This window comes from Schistocerca americana, chromosome 4 (genome assembly GCF_021461395.2).
Source record: "Schistocerca americana isolate TAMUIC-IGC-003095 chromosome 4, iqSchAmer2.1, whole genome shotgun sequence".
Classification (NCBI taxonomy): domain Eukaryota; kingdom Metazoa; phylum Arthropoda; class Insecta; order Orthoptera; family Acrididae; genus Schistocerca; species Schistocerca americana.
This window is the reverse complement of record NC_060122.1, coordinates 619,255,771-619,282,821: the sequence shown is the minus strand read 5'-3', so window position 1 is coordinate 619,282,821 and position 27,051 is coordinate 619,255,771. Positions and strand designations below refer to the sequence as shown.

At 42.6% G+C, this 27,051-nt stretch overlaps 1 protein-coding gene across 1 annotated transcript in view; it reads right to left on the bottom strand.

The window, feature by feature from the left end:
• LOC124612686 (protein 60A-like) overlaps positions 1-27,051 on the bottom strand; it is a 162,005-nt gene that overhangs the window by 29,499 nt on the left and 105,455 nt on the right. Inside the window, exon 2 of the mRNA XM_047141021.1 lies at positions 22,520-22,691. Within this exon, the coding sequence (XP_046996977.1) occupies positions 22,520-22,691 (172 nt within the window). The remainder of the gene's footprint in view (positions 1-22,519; positions 22,692-27,051) is intronic.

The window sequence follows — 27,051 nt, the reverse complement described above, 5'->3', positions numbered from 1 at the left end:
GGCCCTGTGTGCCTCGGTCGTTTGCAGTCCTGATTGTGGCGCTCACCTGCACGGCGCCAAAGACGCATACGACCATCATTGGCACCAAGGCAGAAGCGACTCTCATCGCTGAAGACGACACGTCTCCATTCGTCCCTCCATTCACGCCTGTCGCGACACCACTGGAGGCGGGCTGCACGATGTTGGGGCGTGAGCGGAAGACGGCCTAACGGTGTGCGGGACCGTAGCCCAGCTTCATGGAGACGGTTGCGAATGGTCCTCGCCGATACCCCAGGAGCAACAGTGTCCCTAATTTGCTGGGAAGTGGCGGTGCGGTCCCCTACGGCACTGCGTAGGATCCTACGGTCTTGGCGTGCATCCGTGCGCCGCTGCGGTCCGGTCCCAGGTCGACGGGCACGTGCACCTTCCGCCGACCACTGGCGACAACATCGATGTACTGTGGAGACCTCACGCCCCACGTGTTGAGCAATTCGGCGGTACGTCCACCCGGCCTCCCGCATGCCCACTATACGCCCTCGCTCAAAGTCCGTCAACTGCACATACGGTTCACGTCCACGGTGTCGCGGCATGCTACCAGTGTTAAAGACTGCGATGGAGCTCCGTATGCCACGGCAAACTGGCTGACACTGACGGCGGCGGTGCACAAATGCTGCGCAGCTAGCGCCATTCGACGGCCAACACCGCGGTTCCTGGTGTGTCCGCTGTGCCGTGCGTGTGATCATTGCTTTTACAGCCCTCTCGCAGTGTCCGGAGCAAGTATGGTGGGTCTGACACACCGGTGTCAATGTGTTCTTTTTTCCATTTCCAGGAGTGTATTACAAGGAAAAGATAGTCATATCAGATAACAAAATAAAGACAATATGGGATATAGTGAAGGAGGAGAACGGTAGAACCAGACATGAAGAGGAACAAATAACATTAAGAGTAAATGATACATTGGTGACAGATGTGTATAGTGTTGCAGAACTTTGTAACAAACATTTTATAACTGTTACTGAAAAGATGGGGTTGTCAGGTTCGGTAGATGCTGCTACGGATTACCTTAGAGCAGATGAATTTGACCCTCACTACCCCAACAGAAATAATGTCCATCATAAAATCTTTAAAATCAAAAACATCTAGTGGGTATGATGAAATATCAACAAAGTTAATTAAAGAATGTGATTCTGAGCTAAGTAACATATTAAGCTATCTGTGTAACCAGTCGTTTATTAGTGGAATATTTCCTGAATGGCTGAAATATGCTGAAGTTAAGCCACTGTTTAAGAAGGGAGATAAAGAAATAGCATCAAATTTCCGTCCAATTTCACTGTTGCCAGCATTCTCAAAAATTTTCGAAAAAGTAATGTACAGTCGTCTTTATAACCATCTTATCTCAAATAACATACTGTCAAAGTCACAGTTTGGATTTCTAAAAGGTTCTGATATTGAGAAGGCTATCTACACTTACAGTGAAAATGTGCTTAATTCATTAGACAAAAAATTGCAGGCAACTGGTATATTTTGTGATCTGTCAAAGGCATTTGACTGTGTAAATCACAATATCCTTTTAAGTAAACTAGAATATTATAGTATAACAGGAAATGCTGCAAAATGGTTCAAATCTTATATCCCTGGCAGGAAACAAAGGGTGTTATTAGGAAAGAGACATGTATCAAGCTATCAGGCATCATGCAACTGGGAACTAATTACATGTGGGGTCCCACAAGGTTCCATTTTGGGGCCCTTACTTTTTCTTGTGTATATCAATGACCTTTCATCAGTAACATTACCAGATGCCAAGTTTGTTTTGTTTGCCGATGATACAAACATTGCAATAAATAGCAAATCAAGTGTAGTCTTAGAAAGATCAGCCAATAAAATATTTGTGGACATTAATCACTGGTACCTAGCCAATTCTTTGTCACTAAACTTTGAAAAAACACACTACATGCAGTTCAGAACTTGTAAGGGGTGTCCCAAGAGTATATGTCTAACATACGATGACAAGAAGATAGAAGAAGTGGACAGTGTTAAATTCTTGGGATTACAGCTTGATAATAAATTCAACTGGGAGGAGCACACCACAGAACTGCTGAAGCGTCTTATCAAATCTCTGTTTGCAATGCGAATTTTGTCAGACATAGGGGATATAAAAATGAAAAAGCTGGCATACTATGCTTACTTTCATTCCATAATGTCATATGGGATTTTTTTTTTTGGGTAATTCATCAAGCCAAGCTAAAGTTTTCCGGGCACAAAAACGTACAGTGAGAGTTATATGTGGTGTGAACTCAAGAACATCCTGCAGAAGCCTGTTTAGGGAACTAGGGATACTAACTACTACTTCCCAATATATTTATTCCTTAATGAAATTTGTCATTAAAAATATATCACTTTTTCAAACCAACAGCTCAATTCATGGAATCAGTACTAGAAATAAGAATAATCTTCACAAGGATTTAAAGTCACTTAGTCTTGTACAAAAAGGTGTGCATTATTCAGGAACACACATTTTCAATAACTTGCCAGCAGCCATAAAAAGCTTAACAACCAATGAAATTCAGTTAAGAGAAGCCTAAAGGATTTATTGGTGGCCAACTCCTTCTACTCCACTGATGAACTTCTTAGTAAAACCAACTGATTTGTGTATAAGTACAACATAACTTCTGCACAATTTCAGTACAGTAATGTGTTCATTGAAAATTTGTGTGTTTGTGTGTGTGTGTCTGTGTGTTTGTGTGTGTGTGTGTGTGTGTGTGTGTGTGTGTGTGTGTGTGTTAGTATAATCTAACTTCTGCACCATTTCAGTGCAGTAATGTGTTCATTGTAAATAAGTATTACAGTAGCTGTATTACCTTATAAATAAATAAAAAACTTTTTTATTTTAAATTCAGTGCATTAGTATTTGTAAAATGACTCTTAGTGTTCATTAAAAAATGACGATCATTCCACTTGGGACCTGTGGAATGGTACATTAGCTTATTTGTTTTAGTTGTAAATATTTGTCATGTATTGTTGTTTTTCTGACATGTTCCACATCCTGGAGGACCTCCTCATTAAGGATCAATTGGAATGAAAGTAAATCTAATCTAATCTAATGACGTGCAGCTACTTCGCTGGTCTTGTCTGTAATCGAGCACGTGTGGTATATGATGGAAGGAGAAGTGGCTCGCGCGACTCGTCAACCAACAACTCTTACAGAACTACATGAACAGGTCGAGCAGGCAGTGCGTAACGTATCCCAGGACAGCATTCGCCTTCTGTACGACCGACTGGATGTCAGAGTCTGCCCCTGCATTGCCGCTCTTGGAGGCTACACCATTTATTAATATGGGAGTTTCAGCATGGGTCGATACCTAATACCTCAGAAGCGCTTCTGCTATTGATTTGTAAAAGTAATCATTTCATGCACTCCATAGGCACGTTGCATTAAGAAATCCTGAGTGAATTGGAAACTTGTAAAAGGGGTGCCCGCAGTTTACATGTAAGAAACAAATGAAATTCGCGAAACGAAAAACTATTCTCTTAATAAATTTATGCTATGGAAAATGATTTCTTAAGTAATACAATAAGACAATTTTTAAATAATACCGTCCGAGATTAAAAAAAAAAAAAATAACCAGGCACTACGCAAAAGTTAACCGAACGGGACGAAAATCGATAGATGTGACGTACATATAGAGACAAACAAATGATTGTGGATGACGTATTCAAGAAGGAGAGTTTCACAAATTGAGCAAGTCAGTTATGCGTTGGTCCACCTCTGGCCCTTATGCAAGCATTTACTCGGCTTGGCATTGATTGCTATAGTCACTGGATGACATTCGAGGGATATCGTGCCAAAGTATGTCCATTTGGCGAGTTAGATCGTCAGAATCCCAAGGTGGTTGGAGTGCCCTACTCCAAACGTTGTCATTTGGAGAGAGATCCGACCACTTTGCTGGCGAAGGTAGGCTTTGGCTAGTACAAAGACAAGCGGTAGGAACACTCGCCGTATGCGGACGGGCATTATCTTGCTGAAATGTAATTCCAGTATGGCTTGCCATGATGGGCAACAAAACGAGTAGAATATCGTGGACGTAAGGGTACCGCGGATAACAACCAAAGGGGTTCTGCTATGAAATGAAATGGTACCGCAGACCATCACTCATGGCAGGCCACAGTCAGGTTTGTATCCCATCGCCATCCAAGGCGTCTCCAGACATGTCTTTGCTGGCACCGGTACTCAGTTCGAAGCTGATCTCGTCATCGAAAACAATTCTACTCCAGGCAATAATACTTCAGGTCGAATGTGCTTGACACCACTGTAAAAGCGTTCAGTCCCTTTTCTGTTAGCCGCCTGTTAACGGTCCTTTTGATCACTGAAGCACCAGTTGCACGTCGGATGAATCCGGGGCTCTGAGAGCCTCTCTAACGATTGCTCCGTCCTCGCGTTGTATCTGCTCTCTGGGCCGATCGCTTCCTTCTTGACGCTGTGTTCGGCCATGGTTCACCCCTTTCTGGCAACATTGTTGAATAGTGCATCGCTCCTATTCAAATGTCGAGGGATTCGCAGATTACTTAAACAGCTCTCTTTGAGCCCAGCTACACCTCCTCCCTCAAATGCTGACATCTGCGTATATCGTCCACGGGCCTGTCTGTGAGTCGCAACGTAATTGCTCTTGAAAACAGGAATAATACTGGAACTCAATACTTCGTAGTATATCCCTTTGACATTATAACCGCTTCCAAAACTTCTTGCATGTTACTGTTTTTTACGGTGCACTCAGGCCTAATTAGTTCCCATTCTTTCTTCAGCTCCTTTTTCATATCTTATTTCGAGTTGGCTGTAGTACTCCTGAGTTCGTGTGATAAAAACCGTATGGATTAAGTTCTGATAACTGAGATGGTGTCTAAATAATTTACTTACCATTATAAAGAGACCATTCTTTAGCAAACTATGAAGAGGAACATTTTGGGAGTAAATCTAATTCACAATTTCTTCACGATTCTCTGTAAATACTTTTGGATGCTGAGATATTGCTTGCTGTCGGTCATAAATAAATTCCGTCGCATCTGATGACCAATGCACCTTCTTACCAAAAAACTTTCCCCAGACAAGTTTTACAATAGGTTGCAAATCTTTAGCCTGTAGCGCATTTGGATTTCGCTGTATCATAGTTCTTCTGTCTGTCCCAAAGGCTTTGAATTTGCTCTCATCTGCTATTGTAAAGCATCGTTCCCCCACTCTGGTCCTTCATTAATGGGATCCCTTTCTTGAGCCTTAAGGGAACACCACCATGCTTTTTCTTGATATGCAAATATCAAAACCAAATCAAAATTTGGCTTCAGTTTTTACAGAAAACCTACTGGTACAGGCACAACTATACAGAGCCCACGAATTCCCAGTTCATCATACAAACCTCTAAAAATAAATAGAAACCATAAAATGAACCGCAATAAACAATGCACGCGATCCTTTACTCTTTAATAAAATGTCACAACAGATAAAAAAAACTGAAAAACAACATCAAACTACACTCAAAACTGACAGCACCCCAGCAGTTAAATAGGTAAAATTTCCATATCTTGGTATAATATCTCACAAATTAGCAGGCTATTCAAAAACACAGATGTAAAAGTCGGCTTCGGCACCAGCAACAACTTCAATAAAATCGCCAGATACAGATCTTGATGCTTCTGGCATTTACAAAACTACCTGCAGCCAATGCAACAAATATTACATAGGCCAAACAGGCAGAAATTCCAGAACTCGATTTAAAGAAAGTATAGACTGCTACCGACTGCTAGATAAAGGTAACAATCTGCAATAGAAACACACGTTAAAGACTAAGATCACCCTTTAAAAATTGAACACAACTTTGAAATTTTGCACAAAAAAGAAAAAAGTAAAAGAATGGATATCATAGACGAATTGAAAATTTTCTTTTTCAATACAAAAAAGGGAGATAATATTCTTAATGAGTTAACCGAATTCAAAAACTCAAAATTCTTCAGCCAGTTCTAACGCAACAGATTTAAGATGTGCCAATGTGAAACAAACGACCTCAAGACTCTCATTATCGCGAATATCGCTACAAATTCTATAGTCGGTACACATCCACATACTGCAAGGCCTCCATATTGTATTAAGTGTATATTGTTTACGTGTATAGAGAGAAAATATGTTCAATGAATTACGTCAAGAAACAGTGCCCAAACAAAGGGTGCACTTGTGTAATGTTACACAACAGCTCTGCCAGTGTACCAATAATGCAAACGACGCTTTGGGATGCCAGAATCGTGAGTGAACAACTGCCGTATAAAAAATGTATCATACGATTATCGCACCATAACTAATGCAAAACTATCTGCATCCCGCAAAGGCTGTGGCATCAGTCACAATAAATAATGAGACACAGATCCACACTAGAAGAAGGCATCACTGTACATCAATTTCTGATCAACAACTGTCCCCCACTCCCACCCCACCCCCACCCTCGAAAAAAAAAATCGGCTACCACTCCAGCAGCGCAAAGCGAACAAAACGTTTATGTCAAAACAGGGCAATTTATTATTAAGTAACAATTTTCTGTATGCATAAACGCATGAAAACGGGCAGAACAGGCTCCAAACGAGTTGCAATATGTTGAATTAAACACAGAAGAAATAAGAGTAACTGGTAGCAGAAAATACAAATAAACAATTATTTCACACAGTCACGGTTCCGAAACGCAGCCAGTATGACCACAATTAATAAAATTGTTTATTATTTCAAAGTAATGGCCACTGCCTTCATGGAAAAAAGTTTGCGGTTATCTACGGAGCTATGATTGTTCAAAAATGGTTCAAATGGCGCTACAGTCTGGAGCCGCGTGACCGCTACGGTCGCAGGTTCGAATCCTGCCTCGGGCATGGATGTGTGTGATGTCCTAAGGTTAGTTAGGTTTAAGTAGTTCAAAGTTTTAGTGGACTGATGACCTCAGAGCCATTTGAGCCATTAAACCCAATCAAGTCTCTGTGGGACCATCTCTATCGGGCTGTTAGCGGCATGGATCCTCAAACGAGAAACCTATTGCAGCTGGCCGCGCCACTGCAGTCAGCGTGGCTCCACATCCCTGTAGGTTGTCACATTAATGTGACTGGACAGTGTAAGATAATTCACATCACTGTCTCACGTACGGTGTGAGAATAACTTTTGTTTACACGCTATTTTAGCGCTACAATTTCGTTGTTGTTGTTCTTGTCTTCAGTCCTGAGACTGGTTTGATGCAGCTCTCCATGCTACTCTATCCTGTGCAAGCTTCTTCATCTCCCAGTAACTACTGCAGCCTACACCCTTCTGAATCTGCTTAGTGTATTCATCTCTTGGTCTCCCTCTACGATTTTTACCCTCCACGCTGCCCTCCAATGTTAAATTTATCATCCCTTGATGCCTCAGAACATGTCCTACCAACCGATCCCTTCTTCTAGTCAAGTTGTACCACAAACTCCTCTTCTCCCCAATTCTATTCAATACATCCTCATTAGTTATGTGATCTACCCATCTAATCTTCAGCATTCTTCTGTAGCACCACATTTCAAAAGCTTCTATTCTCTTCTTGTCTAAACTATTTATCGTGCATGTTTCACTTCCATACATGGCTACACTCCATACAAATACTTTCAGAAACGACTTCCTGACACTTAAATCTATACCCGATGTTAACAAATTTCTCTTCTTCAGAAATGCTTTCCTTGCCATTGCCAGTCTACATTTTATATCCTCTCTACTCCGACCATCATCAGTTCATTTTGCTCCCCAAATAGCAAAACTCCTTTACTACTTTAAGTGTCTCATTTCCTAATCTAATTCCCTCAGCATCACCCGAATTAATTCGACTACATTCCATGACCCTCGTTTTGCTTTTGCTGATGTTCACCTTAAATCCTCCTTTCAAGACACTATCCATTTCGTTCAACTGCTCTTCCAAGTCCTTTGTTGTCTCTGACAGAGTTACACTGTCATCGGCGAACCTCAACGTTTTTATTTCTTCTCCATGGACTTTAATACCTACTCCGAATTTTTCTTTTGTTTCCTTTACTGCTTGCTCAATATACAGATTGAATAACATAGGGGAGAGGCTACAACCGTGTCTCACTCCCCTCCCAACCACTGCTTCCCTTTCATGTCCCTCGACTCTTATAACTGCCATCTGCTTTCTGTACAAATTGTAAATAGCCTTTCGCTCCCTGTATTTTACCCCTGCTACCTTCAGAATTTGAAAGAGAGTATTCCAGTCAACATTATCAAAAGCTTTCTCTAAGTCTACAAATGCTAGAAAAGTAGGTTTGCCTTTCCTTAATCTAGCTTCTAAGATAAGTCGTAGGGTCAGTAATGCATCACGTGTTCCAATATTACTACGGAATCCAAACTGATCTTCCCCGAGGTCGGCTGCTACTAGTTTTTCCATTCGTTTGTAAAGAATTCGCGTTAGTATTTTGCAGCCGTGACTTATTAAACTCATAGTTCGGTAGTTTTCGCATCTGTCAACACCTGCTTTCTTTGGGATTGGAATTACTATATTCTTCTTGAAGTCTGAGGGTATTTCGCCTGTCTCATATATCTTGCTCACCAGATGATAGAGTTGTCAGGACTGGCTCTCCCAAGGCTGTCAGTAGTTCTAATGGAATGCTGTCTACTCCCGGGGCCTTGTTTCGTCTCAGGTCTTTCAGTGCTCTGCCAAACTCTTCACACAGTATCATATCTCCCATTTTATCTTCATCTACATCCTCTTCCATATCCATAATATTGTCCTCAAGTACATCGCCCTTGTATAGACCCTCTATATACTCCTTCCACCTTTCTGCTTTCCCTTCTTTGCTTAGAACTTGGTTTCCATCTGAGCTCTTGATATTCATACAAGTGGTTCTCTTTTCTCCAAAGGTGTCTTTAATTTTCCTGTAGGCAGTATCTATCTTACCGCTGGTGAGATAAGCCTCTATATCCTTACATTTGTCCTCTGGCCATCCCTGCTTAGCCATTTTGCACTTCCTGTGATCTCATTTTTGTGACGTTTGTATTCTTTTTTGCCTGCTTCATTTACTGCATTTTTGTATTTTCTCCTTTCATCAATTAAATTCATTATCTCTTCTGTTACCCAAGGATTTCTAGCAGCCGTCGTCTTTTTACCTACTTTATCGTCTGCTACCTTCACTACTTCATCCCTCAAAGCTACCCATTCATCTTCTACTGTATTTCTTTCCCCCATTCCTGCCAATTGTTCCCTTATGCTCTCCTTCAAACTCTGTACAACCTCTGGTTCTTTCAGTTTATCCAGGTCCCATCTCCTCAAATTCCCACCTTTTTGCAGTTTCTTCAGTTTTAATCTACAGTTCATAACCAATAGATTGTGGTCAGAGTCCACATCTGCCCTTGGAAATGTCTTACAATTTAAAACCTGGTTCCTAAATCTCTGTCTTACCATTATATAATCTATCTGAAACCTGTCAGTATTCAATTTCGTATGTGTGCAAAAGGACCAGGCCCAAGTCAATAAGCTCTCCAGTTGCCCGTCCAATTCCGTAAGTGTCAGGGATGAAATGGCGAAAAAAAAAATATTTTTACAACTTGTGCCAGAGAACCTAACAAGATTCACCAATCTCACGGAGCTGGTACCCGGTGCGGACCGCATCCCTCCCGCCCCTTTAGCTGCGCCACTGAGCAAGACAGAGCCTCAAAGATGATAAAGACATCCTTCGTGGGCGAGGTTAAGCTCGAAGTATGCACTGTATATTGGTGTGTCATGCTTCCTCGTCCCATTATAACTCTGTACCGGGCTGTAAAAAGAAAAAAAAAATCCACACACAAAAGGAAAAAAAAAGAAAGAAAATTAAGAGAAGAACATGCTTTTTCTTCTGACGACATCCCCTTCGAGAGATCCCAATAGCACCTTCGCGCTCGGAATCTCTTAGCCAAGAGGAAACTATCACCATCCAAAAATACGGTAGAATGCAAAACATGCGGATGTAATAAATCACAGTTTTCGCAAAGAACTGCACCGTTACACGGAGCCTCTACAATTTGTCGAGTAACGTGAGGCAGAGGAAGATGTGCGCGTGTGATTCTTGGCGTAGCGTGCGCTTGTCGCATTCCGTGGAACAAGTGCCTAGCATGACGTCAGCCTTCAATTGGGCGTCGCTTCCTACAGCTCAGAAGCGCCGCTGCCTGGCAGACACGACTGAAAAGTCTAAGAGAGGTCAAAGTCTCAGCAACAAGCGACACAACAGATTTCATTTGGCGGCCGGCCCCTTTCGTTTCTGTTGACCAATATTTACAGCTGTTCTCACATGACAAAAGGTTAGTTAGCGGCAGAGGCGTCGCTAAGAGCAACACCGCCAACGATAGACAAAATTCAAGAGAGGGGCGAAAGGAGAATAGTGTGTATTCGACGATGACATCATTAGAGACCGCGAACTGGTGGATGCAGAAGGCAATCGAACGGGTCCTTTGCAAACGAACCATCCCGGAATTTTCTTCACAGAAAATGCAAATTTGAATGGTCGGACGGGGATCTGAATACAATTCCAGCGCGTCTAGCCGGCACCACTGTTCTCGGTGATTAAATCCACGTTCACGCCATCTTGTCACATTTTCTCGACTTCTACATCGAGTACCTAATGACGCAAGTCCATGACAGTGGGACACGTGTACTAGAGAACCGGCAAAGTATCTTTACCCCTTTCCAGGTCTCTGTTTAGCACGCTTCCTATACACTCACTGTTGCAGTTTTCGTAGAGAGCCGGCCGGAGTGGCCGTGCGGTTCTAGGCGCTACAGCCTGGAGCCGAGCGACCGCTACGGTCGCAGGTTCGAATCCAGCCTCGGGCATGGATGTGTGTGATGTCCTTAGGTTAGTTAGGTTTAACTAGTTCTAAGTTCTAGGCGACTGATGACCTCAGAAGTTAAGTCGCGTAGTGCTCAGAGCTATTTGAACCATTTTTTCGCAGACAACACCAACACCTACACTCCGCAAACCATCGTATGGCTCTTAGCGAGGGGGGTACACAGTGGACTTGTATCACCACCCCCCTCCCTCCTTTTCCTATACCAATCGCGGATGTAGTGAGAGAAGAAACTCTGTCCGTATCCCGAAGTCCAGTGGAAAATTTTCCCAATTTCGGCGTCTCGTCTATTACGCGAGATGTAAGGCGTAAGAATCGAATGGGTAGAGATCTCCCACCTGAGTTGGAGTAACATGGGTTACGACATTCGCGGTATGGGCACATGCGGTATCATGAAGCAGGAACACTCCTTGGTGCACCATTCCACGAGCTGCCCCATACACATTCTTCATTACCCGACGTATGTCTACCAATATTTATCCTTCAACAGCCAAGAAAAGAGTAACAGCACGTTCGTCCTGTTTGGACGCATTTGGTAATAACGTTGCCATAGTACACGTTTCTGCGTTTACCGCACACACGTCGGAAAGACACGAATGCCACACTAATCGCTTGCCTATAGATTCGGTGCTTATACACCTGCATCAGGGAGAGAATAAGAGAACAATTGACAGGAATGGGAGAAAGAAATACAGTAGAAGAAGAATGGGTAGCTTTGAGGAATGAAATAGTGAAGGCAGCAGAAGGTCTAGTAGGTAAATAGACGAGAGCTAGTAGAAATCCTTGGGTAACAGAAGAGATACTGAATTTAATTGATGAAAGGATTCAGGCAAAAACGAATACAAACGTCTCAAAAATGAGATCGACAGTAAATGCAAAATGGCTAAGCAGGGATGGCTAGAGGACAAATGTAAGGATTTAGAGGCTTATCTCACGAGGGGTAAGATAGATACTGCCTACAGGAAAATTAAAGAGACATTTGGAGAAAAGAGAACCACTTGTATGAATATCTAGAGCTCAGATGGAAACCCAGTTCTAAGCAAAGAAGGGAAAGCAGAAAGGTGGAAGGAGTACATAGAGGGGTGATGTGCTTGAGGACAATATTATGGAAATGGAAGAGGAGGCAGATGAAGATGAAATGGGAGTTATGATACTGCGTGAAGAGTTTGACAGAGCACTGAAAGACCTGGGTCGAGACAAGGCCCCGGGAGTAGACAACATTCCATTAGAGTTACTGACAGCCTTGGGAGAGCCAGTCCTGACAAAACTCTACCATCTGGTGAGCAAGATGTATGAGACAGGCGAAATACCCTCAGACTTCAAGAAGAATATAATAATTCCAATCCCAAAGAAAGCAGGTTTTGACAGATGTGAAAATCACCGAACTATCAGTTTAATAAGTCATAGCTGCAAAATACTAATGCGAATTCCTTACAGACGAATGGAAAAACTGGTAGAAGCCGACCTCGGGGAAGATTAGTTTGGATTCCTTAGTAATGCGGGAACACGTGAGGCAATACTGACCCAACGACTTATCTTACAAGATAGATGAAGGAAAGGCAAACCTACGTTTCTAGCATTTGTAGACTTAGAGAAAGCTTTTCACAATGTTGATTGGAATACTCTCTTTTAAATTCTGAAGGTGGCAGGGGTAAAATACAGGGAGCGAAAGGCTATTTACAATTTGTACAGAAACCAGATGGCAGTTATAAGAGTCGAGGGACATGAAAGGGAAGCAGCGCTTGGAAGGGAGTGAGACAGGGCTGCAGCCTCTCCCCGATGCTATTCAATCTGTATATTGAGCCAAGCAGTAAAGGAAACAAAAGAAAAGTTCGGAGTAGGTATTAAAATCCATGGAGAAGAAATAAAAACTTTGACGTTCGCCCATGACATTGTAATTCTGTCAGAGACAGCAAAGGACTTGGAAGAGCAGTTGAACGGAATGGACAGTGTCATGAAAGGAGGGTATAAGATGAACATCGACAAAAGTAAAACGAGGATCATGGAATGTAGTCGAATTAAGTCGGGTGATGCTGAGGGAATTAAATTAGGAAATGAGACACTTAAAGTAGTAAAGGAGTTTTGCTATTTGGGGAGCAAAATAACTGATGATGGTCGAAGTAGAGAGGATATAAAATGTAGACTGGCAATGGCAAGGAAAGCGTTTCTGAAGAAGAGAAATTTGTTAACATCGAGTATTGATTTAAGTGTCAGGAAGTCGTTCCTGAAAGTATTTGTATGGAGTGTAGCCATGTATGGATGTGAAACATGGACGATAAATAGTTTGGACAAGAAGAGAATAGAAGCTTTTGAAATGTGGTGCTACAGAAGAATGCTGAAGATTAGATGGGTGGATCACATAAATAATGAGGAGGTATTGAATAGAATTGGGGAGAAGAGGAGGTTGTGGCACAACTTGACTAGAAGAAGGGATCGGTTGGTAGAACATAATCTGAGGCATCAAGGGACCACCAATTTAGTACTGGAGGGCAGAGTGGAGGGTAAAAATCGTAGAGGGAGACCAAGAGATGAATACACTAAGCAGATTCAGAAGGATGTAGGCTGCAGTAGGTACTGGGAGATGAAGAAGCTTGCACAGGATAGAGTAGCATGGAGAGGTGCATCAAACCAGTCTCAGGACTGAAGACCGCAACAACAACAACAACATACATGCATCGGAGTCGTGTCGTGTGCTACGTTGCATATACCGTGCAGCAATGCCCTCAAATGGAAACTTTTTGATCGCTCCTTATATGTACGGAAACTTATATGTACGTCCTAAGCTGGGGTATTCACAGGAATTGCGTCAGGACGCAAATTTTGGCACCACGTCGCGAATTCGCCCGCTTTGTAGATATGGAACTCAAAATTATAATAAACCATATGGATCAGATAAATTATATGTTTCAGAGACATATTAAGTCTCAACTTTATCTGTGAGGTAAGAAGGGAAACATCAAGATGGGCTGATGCTGAACTGGAGTTTGTATTAGCGAGGGAGACATGCTGGCGTATTCCGTGCAGTTGTGTTAGCTGCAGTGCCAGCCAGGGTGGCGTAGTAGTCACCGCATCTGACTAGTGAACAGGAGACCACGTTCGAATCCCGGCCTCGCAAATCCTACAGAATATGAAGGAAAAAAACTTTTGCTATCGTTTTTTGTTTTTAATGTTGATAAACATCTTTCGTTTTTTGGGTACTTTTGTGTTAACAGCATGAACTGGCTTTCTGAACTACCAGTTCTTGAAAAGGCATAATACAACTGACTACGCGAGAAACACTGTGATCGTAAACCAGTTCCAAATTATTTGAATGTTTGCCCTTGAGGCTTGTTTGTTGTTAAAAATGGTTGGCTCTGAGCACTATGGGACTTAACATCTATGGTCTTCAGTCCCCTAGAACTTAGAACTACTTAAACCTAACTAACCTAAGGACATCACACAACAGCCAGCCATCACGAGGCAGAGAAAATCCCTGACCCCGCCGGGAATCGAACCCGGGAACCCGGGCGTGGGAAGCGAGAACGCTACCGCACGACCACGAGATGTGGGCGTTTGTTGTTATTACAACGAAACTTGCTGTCGAATGGAATTGAAGTTGCTTGAAATGAACAGGTAAATGTATTGGGATCGTTGGCTTACTGGCCATGATAGAGACTTTCCACCCAGGATAGTAGCTTCACTTAAATTATCTCGCTTACTTTTAATCTGTGAACGAGTAGTATCACAATGTTTTGGACGTTTCAGGCTGCGTAGTAGTATTATAATTATAAGCCCAGAAACAATAAATATAATTTTCCTAATATTCAAGTTTTCTGTTGAAACAGACTGCGAGGAAGAAAACAAAAGAGCACATTATTGTGTCTACAAATTTTTGTATAAAGTTATATATACAATTATTAAAACTAAAATTATGGGCCGGCCGGTGTGGCCGAGCGGTTCTAGGCGCTTCAGTCTGGAACCGCGCGACCGCTACGGTCGCAGGCTTGAATCCTGCCTCGGGCATGGATGTGTGTGATGTCCTTAGGTTAGTTAGGTTTAAAGTTCTAGGGGGCTGATGACCTCAGATGTTAAGTCCCATAGTGCTCAGAGCCATTTGAACCAACTAAAATTATGACGTATTTAGCCTTGCATATATTAAAATTAATAAAATACCCATTTTATTAATTCTAATGCGTATACAGCTAAATGCGATCTGATTTCTAATGTCATAATTTTACAATTAAAATTTTAAAAAATGGCAATTTTATTAATTTAATATGTACACGGCTAAATATGATCTAGTTTTTAATGTCACAATTTTAATTTTAACGTTTTAGTGTAGTTTAGCACGATAATGTTCATTCACGATCGCGCACCCTCCTTGTGCAATAAATAATTGAAAGTGTTCCCGAACTTTATGTACACCCTGTATTTTATAACAAGTCCTGTAGCATAGTTCTTGCGATAATTTTTGAATCATGTATGTGTTACTAACAATGAAACAGTTCCTTGTTTATTTCCTGCAGCAGCCACAAAAATGCAAAGTGTTCTATAGGATGACGAAAACAAACATTTTTCTGACATATCTGATAAGAGAAAAATTAATGCATTCAGGCACTTCACAGTAATTACTTGTTACATTTAGGCAGAATTACGGGAAATGGCAGTGACCGTTGTCCCGCATATTGTGCTTTGCATCAGGCGTACCTTATCAGATTCGTAAAACTTGCTGACGCAAACTGACAATGCACAAATGACTGAGCTTTATCAACACTGCTCCACTGATAAACCTAAAATGACGAAGAGCTATCGGAAATCATACTGACCGAGAACTTTCTGAAGAGCACTTAACATTGTCGAAAAATTTCTTTTATCGAGAGGCTGAATCGCACTATTAGTTCCAGGTGCAATCCGAATTATATTAACAATCTTTTCGTTGTCCTCCTAAAGACAAAAAAGAGGTATCATTATGTGCACCGCAAGAGTCCAACAAAACCAATTAATTAATTTCTACAACTGATAAGTAGTAGTTTCGGATGTAATATTGAAAATTATTCTCTCCAACGTTCCAGATTTCACCAAGTCAGTTAAAGGATTTCTGCAAGTAAACATTTCTTTTTTTTTCATTGGCTTTGTTGTATAGCATTCATAGTCTGCACAAGCGACTCCCTATTTTTCGCTCGAATCGATAAAGTGTGATTTGCAGGCAGTTGTTGCACAGAACCTGACTGATTTGCTTTTTAAACACGATCTGAGGTGGTAACAAGAAGCTTCATCTTCACGTCAGCTGCGAATTTCTCTATAGTTTTACCTATTAACATCTCCTATACATGGTTACTTGAAGTCAACACAAAAATTTACCGACATTCTTTTCCATAAAATGCAACGAATTGCAAAATGATGTAGACAAGATATTATATGGTATAAAAAAGCGATAATTGATTCTATAGAAAAGATTGAATTCATCGATATGAGTACTAAACGGAATGCGCTAAATTTCAGTTACACGATAAATCACACAAATCTAAAGGTCATTATCTCAACTAAACACCTAGGGATTACAATTAGAATAAGCGAAATTGAAACGATCACAAAGATAATGTTGTGGGGAAAGCAAACCAGAGACTTGTACAACAATGAGAAAATGTAACAGGTCTGCTAAAGAGAATGCTTACACTAGGCTTGTCCTCTTTCTTCTGCAGTACTGACTGCTCTGTGGTGTGAAATCCGCATCAGTTAGACTGGCGGACGACATCGAAAAGTTCACCGACGGACAGCTCATTCTGTATTATCGCGAAATAAGGGAGAAAGTGCCACGGATATGATACATACAAACAAAGGCGTTTTTCGCAGTGACAAGACCTTTCCATGAAATTTCAACCATCAGCTTTCTCAGGTCTGTGTGCGAATTTTTTTCTTTTTTTTTTTGCGCCCACCTACATGGGGAGAAATATTCGTCATAATAAAACAAGAGAACTCACGAGCTCGCACAGAAAGATTTAAGTGTTCTTTTCCCCGCGTGCTGTTCGAGAGTGCAACGGCAGGGAAGTAGCTTGAAGGCAGTTAGATGAACCCTCTGCTAGACACTTAAATGTTAATTGCAGAGTAATAGTGTAGATGTGGATGCATGTTTTCTTCGGGCTAGGAAGGTATGTATTTTTGTTCTGGAATTTAATTAGCGGAACAATCATTGTTCGAACACAGTTCACAGACTCGTCAGAGTTATTTCATTTCTCTTAAGTTTTCACAATTCCTAGCGAAATGTAGACATGTTTCAAACGAATGTCACATATATGTAGGTCTTCACGAGAAGTACGTGATTTCGACTGCAGACCACGTTCTTTATATTTCATCTTTACAAGGTTGAAACATTAGTTGGATTCCACGTTACTATGAAACTCTGCAGAAATACAGATGTTATAATGAGGCATATATGAAGAAAACACAAAGAAAATTAATTCATTTTCATCCCCATTGTTAACACCTAGTGACACCGGAAAGGCAACTGGTAATTATTATGGATATTAAGTGACCTGCGGATCAGACCAAACAGTAACTGTGAATAGTTGTGTCAAAGTAACTATCAACGGAAACTGAAGTTCGCTTTATAAATTACGATTACGTCGTGCCGCGTTTCCTGTTTACCAAGGTGTCGTCAACCAATGATATGTGCATGATACATTTTTACAACCAAATGGCGAGCTACGAATTTGGCAATTTTCAACATTTGTTTTTAAAATACACGTGCTTGGAGTGCACTTTAGCAGCTAAAATTTTGACATAATTTTTCTTTCGATGAATTTTTCCTCTATAAAAAATTTCATGGCAGGTTTCGACATACCCGACTGGATTTCCCTTGTAAGAATGAGTCTGTCTTACTGTAAGTCAGATGCCAATCCTCTTCAGTCATGTGCGCAGCATGGATGATTTTTGGGACAATAGCCGATTTTCATCAACCTTCATGAAATTCATCCTGACAGAAGCGCCAGGCACGGTGGCCGAGTGGTTCTAGGCGCTTCAGTCCGGAACCGCGCGACTGCTACGGTCGCAGGTTCGAATCCTGCCTCGGGCATGGATGTGTGTGATGTCCTTAGGTTAGTTAGGTTTAAGTAGTTCTAAGTTCTAGGGGACTGATGACCTTAGATGTGAAGTCCCTTAGTGCTCAGAGCCACTTGAACCATTTTTCTCACAGAAAATTCTGCGAACCAATTGCAAACAGTCTTTTCCGAAGGTGATTGGTTACCGAAATTGTAGGAAGCGATTCGAGGCATTGTTGCAGTGTTAGCATTTACCAATGCCATAAAGAATATCCAACGATAGCCAATACGAGAAATGTCCACTTTTTCAGAGCACTGTTCCTTTAAACGCTTGTTGTACAATGATGCGACAAAAGTCACGGGATACCTCCTAATATCGTGTTAGGCCTCCTATTGCCTAGCTTAGTATAGCAAGTCGACATGGCATGCACTCAAGTCGTTGGTCCCCTGAGGAAATATTGAGCCAAAGCCTCTGTAGCCGTCCTAATTGCGAAAGTGTTGTCAGTGCAGGATTTTGTGTACGAACTAACCTCTCGATTATGTATCATAAATGTTAGATGGGATTCACGTCGGGTGATCTGAGTCGACAGATCATTCGCACGAATTGTTCAAAATGTTCTTCAAACCAATCGCGAACAATTGCGGCATGTGACATTGAGAAAATTCCATCGTTGTTTGGGAACATGAAGTCCATGTATGGCTGCAGACGGTCTCCAAGTTGGTTAAGTTGGACCAGAGGACCCAGACCATTCCACGTAAACATAGCCCACGCCTTTAGGGAGTGACCACCATCTTGGACAGTGGCCGGCCGCGGTGGTCTAGCGGTTCTAGGCGCTCAGTCCGGAACCGCGCGACTGCTACGGTCGCAGGTTCGAATCCTGCCTCGGGCATGGATGTGTGCGATGTCCTTAGGTTAGTTAGGTTTAAGTAGTTCTAAGTTCTAGGGGACTGATGACCACAGATGTTAAGTCCCATAGTGTTCAGAGCCATTTGAACCATTTGAATCTTGGACAGTGCCTTGTTGACAACTTGGGTCCATGGCTTCACCGGATCTGCGCATTAATAGAACCCTCCCATCAGCTCTTACCAAATGAAATCAGGAGTCATGTGACAAACCACGGTTTTCCATTCGTCCAACCGATAGGGTCACGAGCCACAGAACGGCGCTGAAGGCGATGTCGTGTTATTAGCAATGGCGCTCGCGTCCGTTGTCCGCTTTATTCTTTTTTCTGGTTCGCTTTAGGGCGCAAAAACAACTGAGATCATACGCGCCCACGTCGTAACCTTAGATAATCAAGAAGTGAAAGAACTTAAAAACGACGATGCGTAAAGCCCAATCGACGGAAAGAAAGCGAGTTAAGAATATAGACTTTTCAGAGGAGAAAGGTCCAAAAAATACACTGTAGAGACAGCAGAGGTCCCGAACCAAAGATTAAATTCCTTTGGCATATTGCTAGGACGGATAAAAAGTAAAAACGAAGTCGACAGCCTGCGCGTCGTTCGCTAAAACAGCCGTTAACACAGACGGCAAACATACATTAGAACATAAGTTGTTAAAAAAAGAGCATTCGGTCAGGAAATGGCGAACCGTCAAAAGATGAAGACAATGAGCACAAAGTGGCGGGAGATCACCACTTAACAAATGGCGACGACTAAAACGATAATGCCCAATACTCAACCTAGCTAAAATGATCTCGCGGCTAGTGGGTCGGGATGAGATCGGCCAAGCCAGGGAAGAGTTTTAATTCCCTAAGGTTTACTCCCGTGAACAGAAGACCAATGGTGACGATAAAGTAACACCACCTGCCGAAAGGTGATAACACTGAGATCATCCGAAGGGATGGAAGAGCTAACAGACAGAGTTAGGAGGGCTGCAGCCTTGGTCGCAGCGCCAGCAGCCTCATTTGCCGTCAGACCGACGTGGCTAGGAACCCACATGAACACCACAGTAGCTCCCTCAACAGCGAGCAAGTGGAAGCTTTCTAGCACAAGTTGCGCTACGGGATTGACTGTGTACAGCACACAGAGGCTCTGAAGGACAATGAGAGAATCGGAGCAGATGACACAATTAAAAAGCCTGGGTCACCGGATGTACTGTGCGGCTAAAAGAGGGCGACGAGCACTGCTGTAAATGTTGAGCTGTGTTCTGGAAGCCGATACCGAAACGGTCGTCTGTTTCCATAGCCATTAACGTCAAATTGGGCCGCACTATCCTAACGTATACGTTCGCCGAACGACACACACACACACGCACACACACACACACACACACACACACACACACACACACACACACACATACATGGGGCTAATCCCTTGATTTTCAAGTTCAGAATTCCAAATTCTCACAGTCTTCCCCCCCCCAGAACACAGTCAAATAGCACTGGTGACAATCCATCGCCCTGTCGCACACCTGTCTTTATTTCAAATGGTTGGGACAGTTCTCCCATGCACTTCACTTTGGAAGTCGTGCCTGTTGAAGTTTCTCTGATAATGTTTGCTAGTTTGTTTTTGACCACAAATTCTCTGACGATCCCATCTAGGATCTCTCTATCCACCGAGTCAAATGCTTTTTTGAAGTCAATGAAAGAAACCACTATATTTTTGCCATTAAGCATTCTGTGCCGGATTATTGATTTCAAATTAAAAGTTTGTTCGGACAGGAGCGGCCTATCCGGAACCCACTCTAGTACTCTCCAAGTTGTCTATTGTTATTATTTATTATTATTATTATTATTATTATTATTATTACTGGAAATTATTACTTTATACTACACTACTGGCCATTAAAATTGGTACACCACGAAGATGACTTGCTACAGACACGAAATTTAACCGACAGGAAGAAGATGCTGTGATATGCAAATGATTGGCTTTTCAAAGCATTCACACAAGGTTGGCGCCGGTGGCGACACCTACAACGTGCTGACATGAGGAAAGTTTCCAACCGATTTCTTATAAACAAACAGCAGTTGACAGGCGTTGCCTGGTGAAATGTTGTTGTGATGCCTCGTGTAAGGAGGAGAAATGCGTACCATCAAAAAAATGGTTCAAATGGCTCTGAGCACTATGGGACTTTACATCTATGGTCATCAGTCCCCTAGAACTTAGATCTACTTAAACCTAACTAACCTAAGGACATCACACAACACCCAGCCATCACGAGGCAGAGTCGTACCATCACGTTTCCGACTTCGATGAAGCTCAGATTGTAGCCTATCGCGATTGCGGTTTATCGTATCGCAACATTGCTGCTCGCATTGGTCGAGATCCAATGACTGTTAGCAGAATATGGAATCGGTGGGTTCAGGAGGGTAATACGGAACGCCGTGCTGGATCCCAACGGCCTCGTATCACTAGAAGTCGAGATGACAGGCATCTTATCCGCATGGCTGTAACGGATCGTGCAGCCACGTTTCGATCCCTGAATCAACAGATGTGGACGTTTGCAAGACAACAACCATCTGCACGAACAGTTCGACGACGTTTACAGCAGCATGGACTATCATCTCGGAGACCACGGCTGCGGTTACACTTGACGCTGCATCACAGACAGCAGCGCCTGCGATGGTGTAATCAACGACGAACCTGGGTGCACAAATGGTAAACGCCATTTTTTCGGATGAATCCAGGTTCTGTTTACAGCATCATGATGGTCGCATCCGTGTTTGGCGACATCGCGGTGAATACACATTGGAAGCGTGTATTCGTCATCGGCATACTGGCGTATCACCCGGCGTGATGGTATGGGGTGCCATTGGTTACACGTCTCGGTCACCTCTCGTTCGCATTGACGGCACTTTGATCAGTGGACGTTACGTTTCAGATGTGTTACGACCCGTGGCTCTACCCTTCATTCGATCCTTCCGAAACCGTACATTTCAGCAGGATAATGCACGACCGCATGTTGCAGGTCCTGTACGGCCCTTTCTGGATACATAAAATGTTCGACTGCTGCCCTGGCCAGCACATTCTCCAGATCTCTCACCAACTGAAAACGTCTGGTCAATGGTGGCCGAGTAACTGGCTCGTCACAATACGCCAGTCACTACTCTTGATGAACTGTGGTACCGTGTTGAAGCTGCATGGGCAGCTGTACTCGTACATGCCATCCAAGCTCTGTTTGACTCAATGCCCAGGCGTATCTAGGCCGTTATTAGAGCCAGAGGTGGTTGTTCTGGGTACTGATTTCTCAGGATCTATGCACCCAAATTGCGTGAAAATGTAATCACATGTCAGTTCTAGTATAATATATTTGTCCAATGAATACCCGTTTGTCATGAGCATTTCTTCTTGGTATAGCAATTTTAGTGGCCAGTAGTGTAATAATGCACATTATTCATTGAGTTTGTTATGTAATAACTACTTAAAATAATTCTTTATTCCTCCAGTATTATTGCTAATTATTATATTTATTAATAATGCAAAGCAGTGTTGTTATTATTATTATTGTTATGTAATGTTTTTGTATGTGCTGTTCCTGGTCAGATGTAAGAAAGTCCCTTAGGTCCTAAGGTGGCAAAAGTGAATAAGCAATAAATAAATAAAAATGTCTGAGTTGCCATTGCTTTAACAGTAACAAATGACAATGTTTAAAGTAACAGTAACGCCACACCTGAGCAGCAGGTCGTGAACACAGTGACGTGGCCGGGCTACTCACATCTTGTCGTCGCCGACCAGCTGGTAGGCGGTGAGGCTGAAGGAGGCGGCGGGCGCGGCGCGCGCCTGCTGGAACACCCGCAGCTCCGCCCCCAGGATGCGCTCCTGCAGCGGCACCTCCGACACGTCGAACGACAGCAGCCGGCCGCGCTCGTGCCGCACCCCGTGGTGTCCTGCACACACACCCGACACTCCGTCACACCGTGCGGCGCTGCTGCGGCGCTTTCTAGCACCAGCGGCTACAGCTAATGGGCGCGCATCCAAAAGCGACAATAAGCACTGTACGCGTTCCACAGGGATCGATATTGCGCCCGATGTTGTATATTATATACAGGGTGGTCCATTGATCGTAACAGGGCTAAATATCTCACGAACTAAGAATCAAACGAAAAAACTACAAACAACAAAACTTGTCTAGCTTCAAGGAGGAAACCATACGGCGCTATGGTTGGCCCGCTAGATGGCGCTGCCATAGGTCAAACGGATATCAACTGCGTTTTTTTTTAAATAGGAACCCCCATTTTTTATTACATATTCGTGTAGTACGTAAAGAAATATGAATGTTTTAGTTGGACCATGTTTTTCGCTTGTGATCCATGGCGCTGTAATAGACACAAATGGATAAGTACGTGGTATCACGTAACATTCCGTCAGTGCGGACGGTACTTTCTTCGTGGTAAATTAGCCGTGTTAAAATAGACCGTTTACCAATTGCGGAAAAGGTCGATATCGTGTTGATGTATGGCTATTGTGATCAAAATGCCCAACGGCCGTCTGCTATGTATGCTGCTCGGTATCCTGGACGACATCATTCAAGTGTCCGGACCGTTCGCCGGACAGTTACGTTATTTAAGGAAACAGGAAGTTTTCAGCCACATGTGAAACTTCAACCACGACCTGAAAACAAATGATGATGCCCAAGTAGGTGTTTTAGCTGCTATCGCGGCTAATCCGCACATCAGTAGCAGGCAAATTGCGCGAGAATCGGGAATCTCAAAAACGTCGGTTTTGAGAATGCTACATCAACATCGATTGCACCCGTACAATATTTCTATGCACCAGGAATTGCATGACACACAGTTTCAGTCAACCTCTGGTGTGTTTATTTCATAAACAAAACAAATGAACATCATACATGTAGTACAACACAACACGGTTAGGCCTACCTACGAACAGGGTACCTCGGTTTGACTGAGGGATTTGAGCTTCCACAAACGAGTGTAACAGTTTACACTGTAAACGATCTGTCGTAGCTACGAGGGGCGTTTGAAAAGTCCGTGCAAAGTCAGAGACATGGCACCAGCGGCGCGTATCGAGGTCATGTTTAGTTAGTAGCGTATTTGGAAAGAACGCATACCAAATTTCAGCCATATTGATCTATTTCTTTGTGTTTGGCATTCGTGTGAATCAAGAAAGTCGAGTGATTGCCAAAAATGGGCGAAGAAGAATTTCGTGTGCTGATTAAATATTACTTACTGAAAGGCAAATCCCCTTAGGGGACTAAACAGGTGACTGACCATGTGGGCACAAGTGACGCTGAACGTTCTGGACGCCCTGTGTATGTTACAACTCCAGAAACCATTGATAAAATCCATGATATGGTCATGGATGACAGAAGAGTTAAGGTGCGTCAGACTGCTAGTGCTGTGGGCTACATAATATTTTGCATAAACTTTTGGACATGAGAAAGCTATCCGCAAGATGGGTTCCGCGATTGCTCACGCTTGACCAACAACGGAATCGTGTGAAGTGTTGCAAGGATGGTTTGCAGCTGTTCAGGAAGAATCTGCAGGACTATAAACCTCGTTTCGTCATTGTGGATGAAACATGGATACATTACTATACTCCTGAGACCAAACAACAATCTAAACAAAGGTTTAAAAAGGGAGAATCTGCACCAAAAAAGGCGACGACCAGTTCTTCAGCCGGAAAGGTTACGGCGACAGTCTTTTGGGATTTGCAAGGGATAATCCTCATCGAATATCTGGAAAAGAGTAAGACTACTACAGGTGCATATTATTCATCGTTACTGGAGCGTTTGAAAACCAAGCTGCAAAAAAAGACCGCAAAAAAGTCCTTTTCCATCACGACAATGGACCAGCGCACACCTCAGCAGTTGTGGTCGCAAAATTAATGGAAACAGGATTCCAACTCGTTTCACATCCCGCCTATTCTCCAGACTTGGCTCCCTCAGACTACTATTTGCTCCTCAATTTGAAGAAATGGCTGGCGGGACAAAGATTTTATTCAAACGAGGAGGTGATTGCACCAACTAATAGCTATTTTGCAGACTTGGACAGTTCCTATAATTCGAAAGGGATCAACAAATTAGAACAGCGTTACACGACGTGTATAAGTCTAAAAGGAGACTATGTCGAACAATAAAAAACGTTTACCTCAAACACGTAAGTATTTTTTATTTTTGCACTGACTTTTCAAACGCCCCTCGTAACTTGTGACTGAGCTGTCAGTTTAATTGAAGAGAAGAATATTTTATCATTATTAGCTGGACAAAGATATTTAAATGCTGATGTATTTATTGAAGTAGCAGAATGGAACTGCTTTTGCAATAAACCTATGGTCTGCCTAACTGGCAAATTGTAAACTGCTATAATCACTAGCTCTTATTGGCAAAGGTTTTTGCACTCTATCAACAGCTGTTGAAGATATATTAATTGCTATTTCTGTGCAAGAAACAAAAAATGGTTCAAATGGCTTTAAGCACTATGGGACTTAACATCTGAGGTCATCAGTCCCCTAGACTTAGTACTACTTAAACCTAACTAACCTAAGGACATCACACACATCCATGCTCGAGGCAGGATTCGAACCTGCGACCGTAGCAGCCGCGTGGTTCCGGACTGAAGCGCCTAGAACCGCTCGACCACAGCGGCCGTCATCTGTGCAAGGAACAGAAATATGTCTTACTCATACAAAAGTTTTCTAGCCACTGTCTAACAATCTGCGTGGTGTCTGTTAGGTCGAAGTCGTGTCTCTCTACCACTTTCGCGCAACGACGCTCTGAGCGTGTTTTTTAGGGGATTGACTAGTTTGAACCTGGGACCTGTTGCTGGTAAGGAGACGCCAGACCACACATGACATGTAGGGTTCAGAAGAGTTCAGTGAGACTAGCGATGATATAATCAAATACTTAATGATTTCAGCGTCAACTCCACTGCACTCCCTGTAAAGAATCTGAATACTAACTAAATTTAGTGGAAGGGGCACAAGGCTTTCCTATTTTTAGTTAGCTGGTAAAATAACGTCGAAAATTTTTATTCTACTCACAAAACATTGTTTATAAATTGCACTATTGATAAAAGGAAATATTTTAATACAGGATGATAAAAACCAACAGCGTTCAACAAAAATGTGAACGAATATTCCCTGAATGGGTTTCCAAGTTCTACAATGGATCGAAGGTTGACCTAAGCCATATCACATCTATAATCTAGGTTTAAGTTTCATAAAAGAGAAAACTATCAAAATGATCTACAGTGACCCTCAATTATCTTTAATTACTTATTTAACTTGTCGTAAATTACAGTGGCTGATGTGGCTTCTCAATAATTATATAACAGAAAAATCATCGCATTTCAGATTTTAACTTCTTGTAAGAAATGTGAACACCATGAGCTTTAATTGACGATCGACACTAGTATTCCACAAAAAGGGGATGTAACAGATGAGACTTCTGCAGTTCTGAGTGAAGGCTTATGCGCTCTCAGGCGTTCATTACCTTGTCGTTGGTTAGGCAGTGTCAGGGGGCGGCGGGCGGCGCAGCTCCACACACCTCGCCATCTCGGAAGCAACTCTCTCTAATCTCTCCTTACTACAATTTACCGAAGTTGGTTTAAGAAAAGCTATCTGGCTGTGTTTTCAACTGACCAATCAGGGTCTCAATGTTAACCTTAAGCTCCACCTACAAAAATTCTGTCTATCCAATGAGAAACGTTATACTTTTCATGGTGGGGCAATGTTTTTAATGTCTGCTACGTAACAGAGATGCATATAGTCTCACGCTAAAACTTGCAGCTGGTGTGGCCCTTTTAGTGTTATCGTAAGACCTATACTGTTCTTCTGGAGGGCTCTATCTTTTAACATGGGCTGAGGGGTGCTTTTGGCGGTCGGCGGGCGATGTGGGTGTCCCTTATCGTAGGGCCTTCTAGCTGTCCCTTATCGTAGGGCCTTCTAGCTGTCCCTTATCGTAGGGCCTTCTAGCTTACACGACTCTGCTCTCGCTTCTGTTCTCGTTTCTCCCCTCGGAATTGCGTCTGTTTCACGGTGGGAAGGTATGACATGCATTTAGGCGCTCTTGTGTTAGTCAGTGCTATTCCATTTGCTCACTCACTGATCGTATTACTTTGGTTAATTTAATGTCAGGATTTATTCGGAGCTATGTGACATACTGCCGGATGTCAGGGTTTTCATGAAAGGCGTTGGATTTGCCTGACACCTTACAACTGCGGGTCTCCAAAACATTCGAGTGAATTAAAGTTCCATCAGTAGTTCTTTCGCAGATTTTTCCATAAA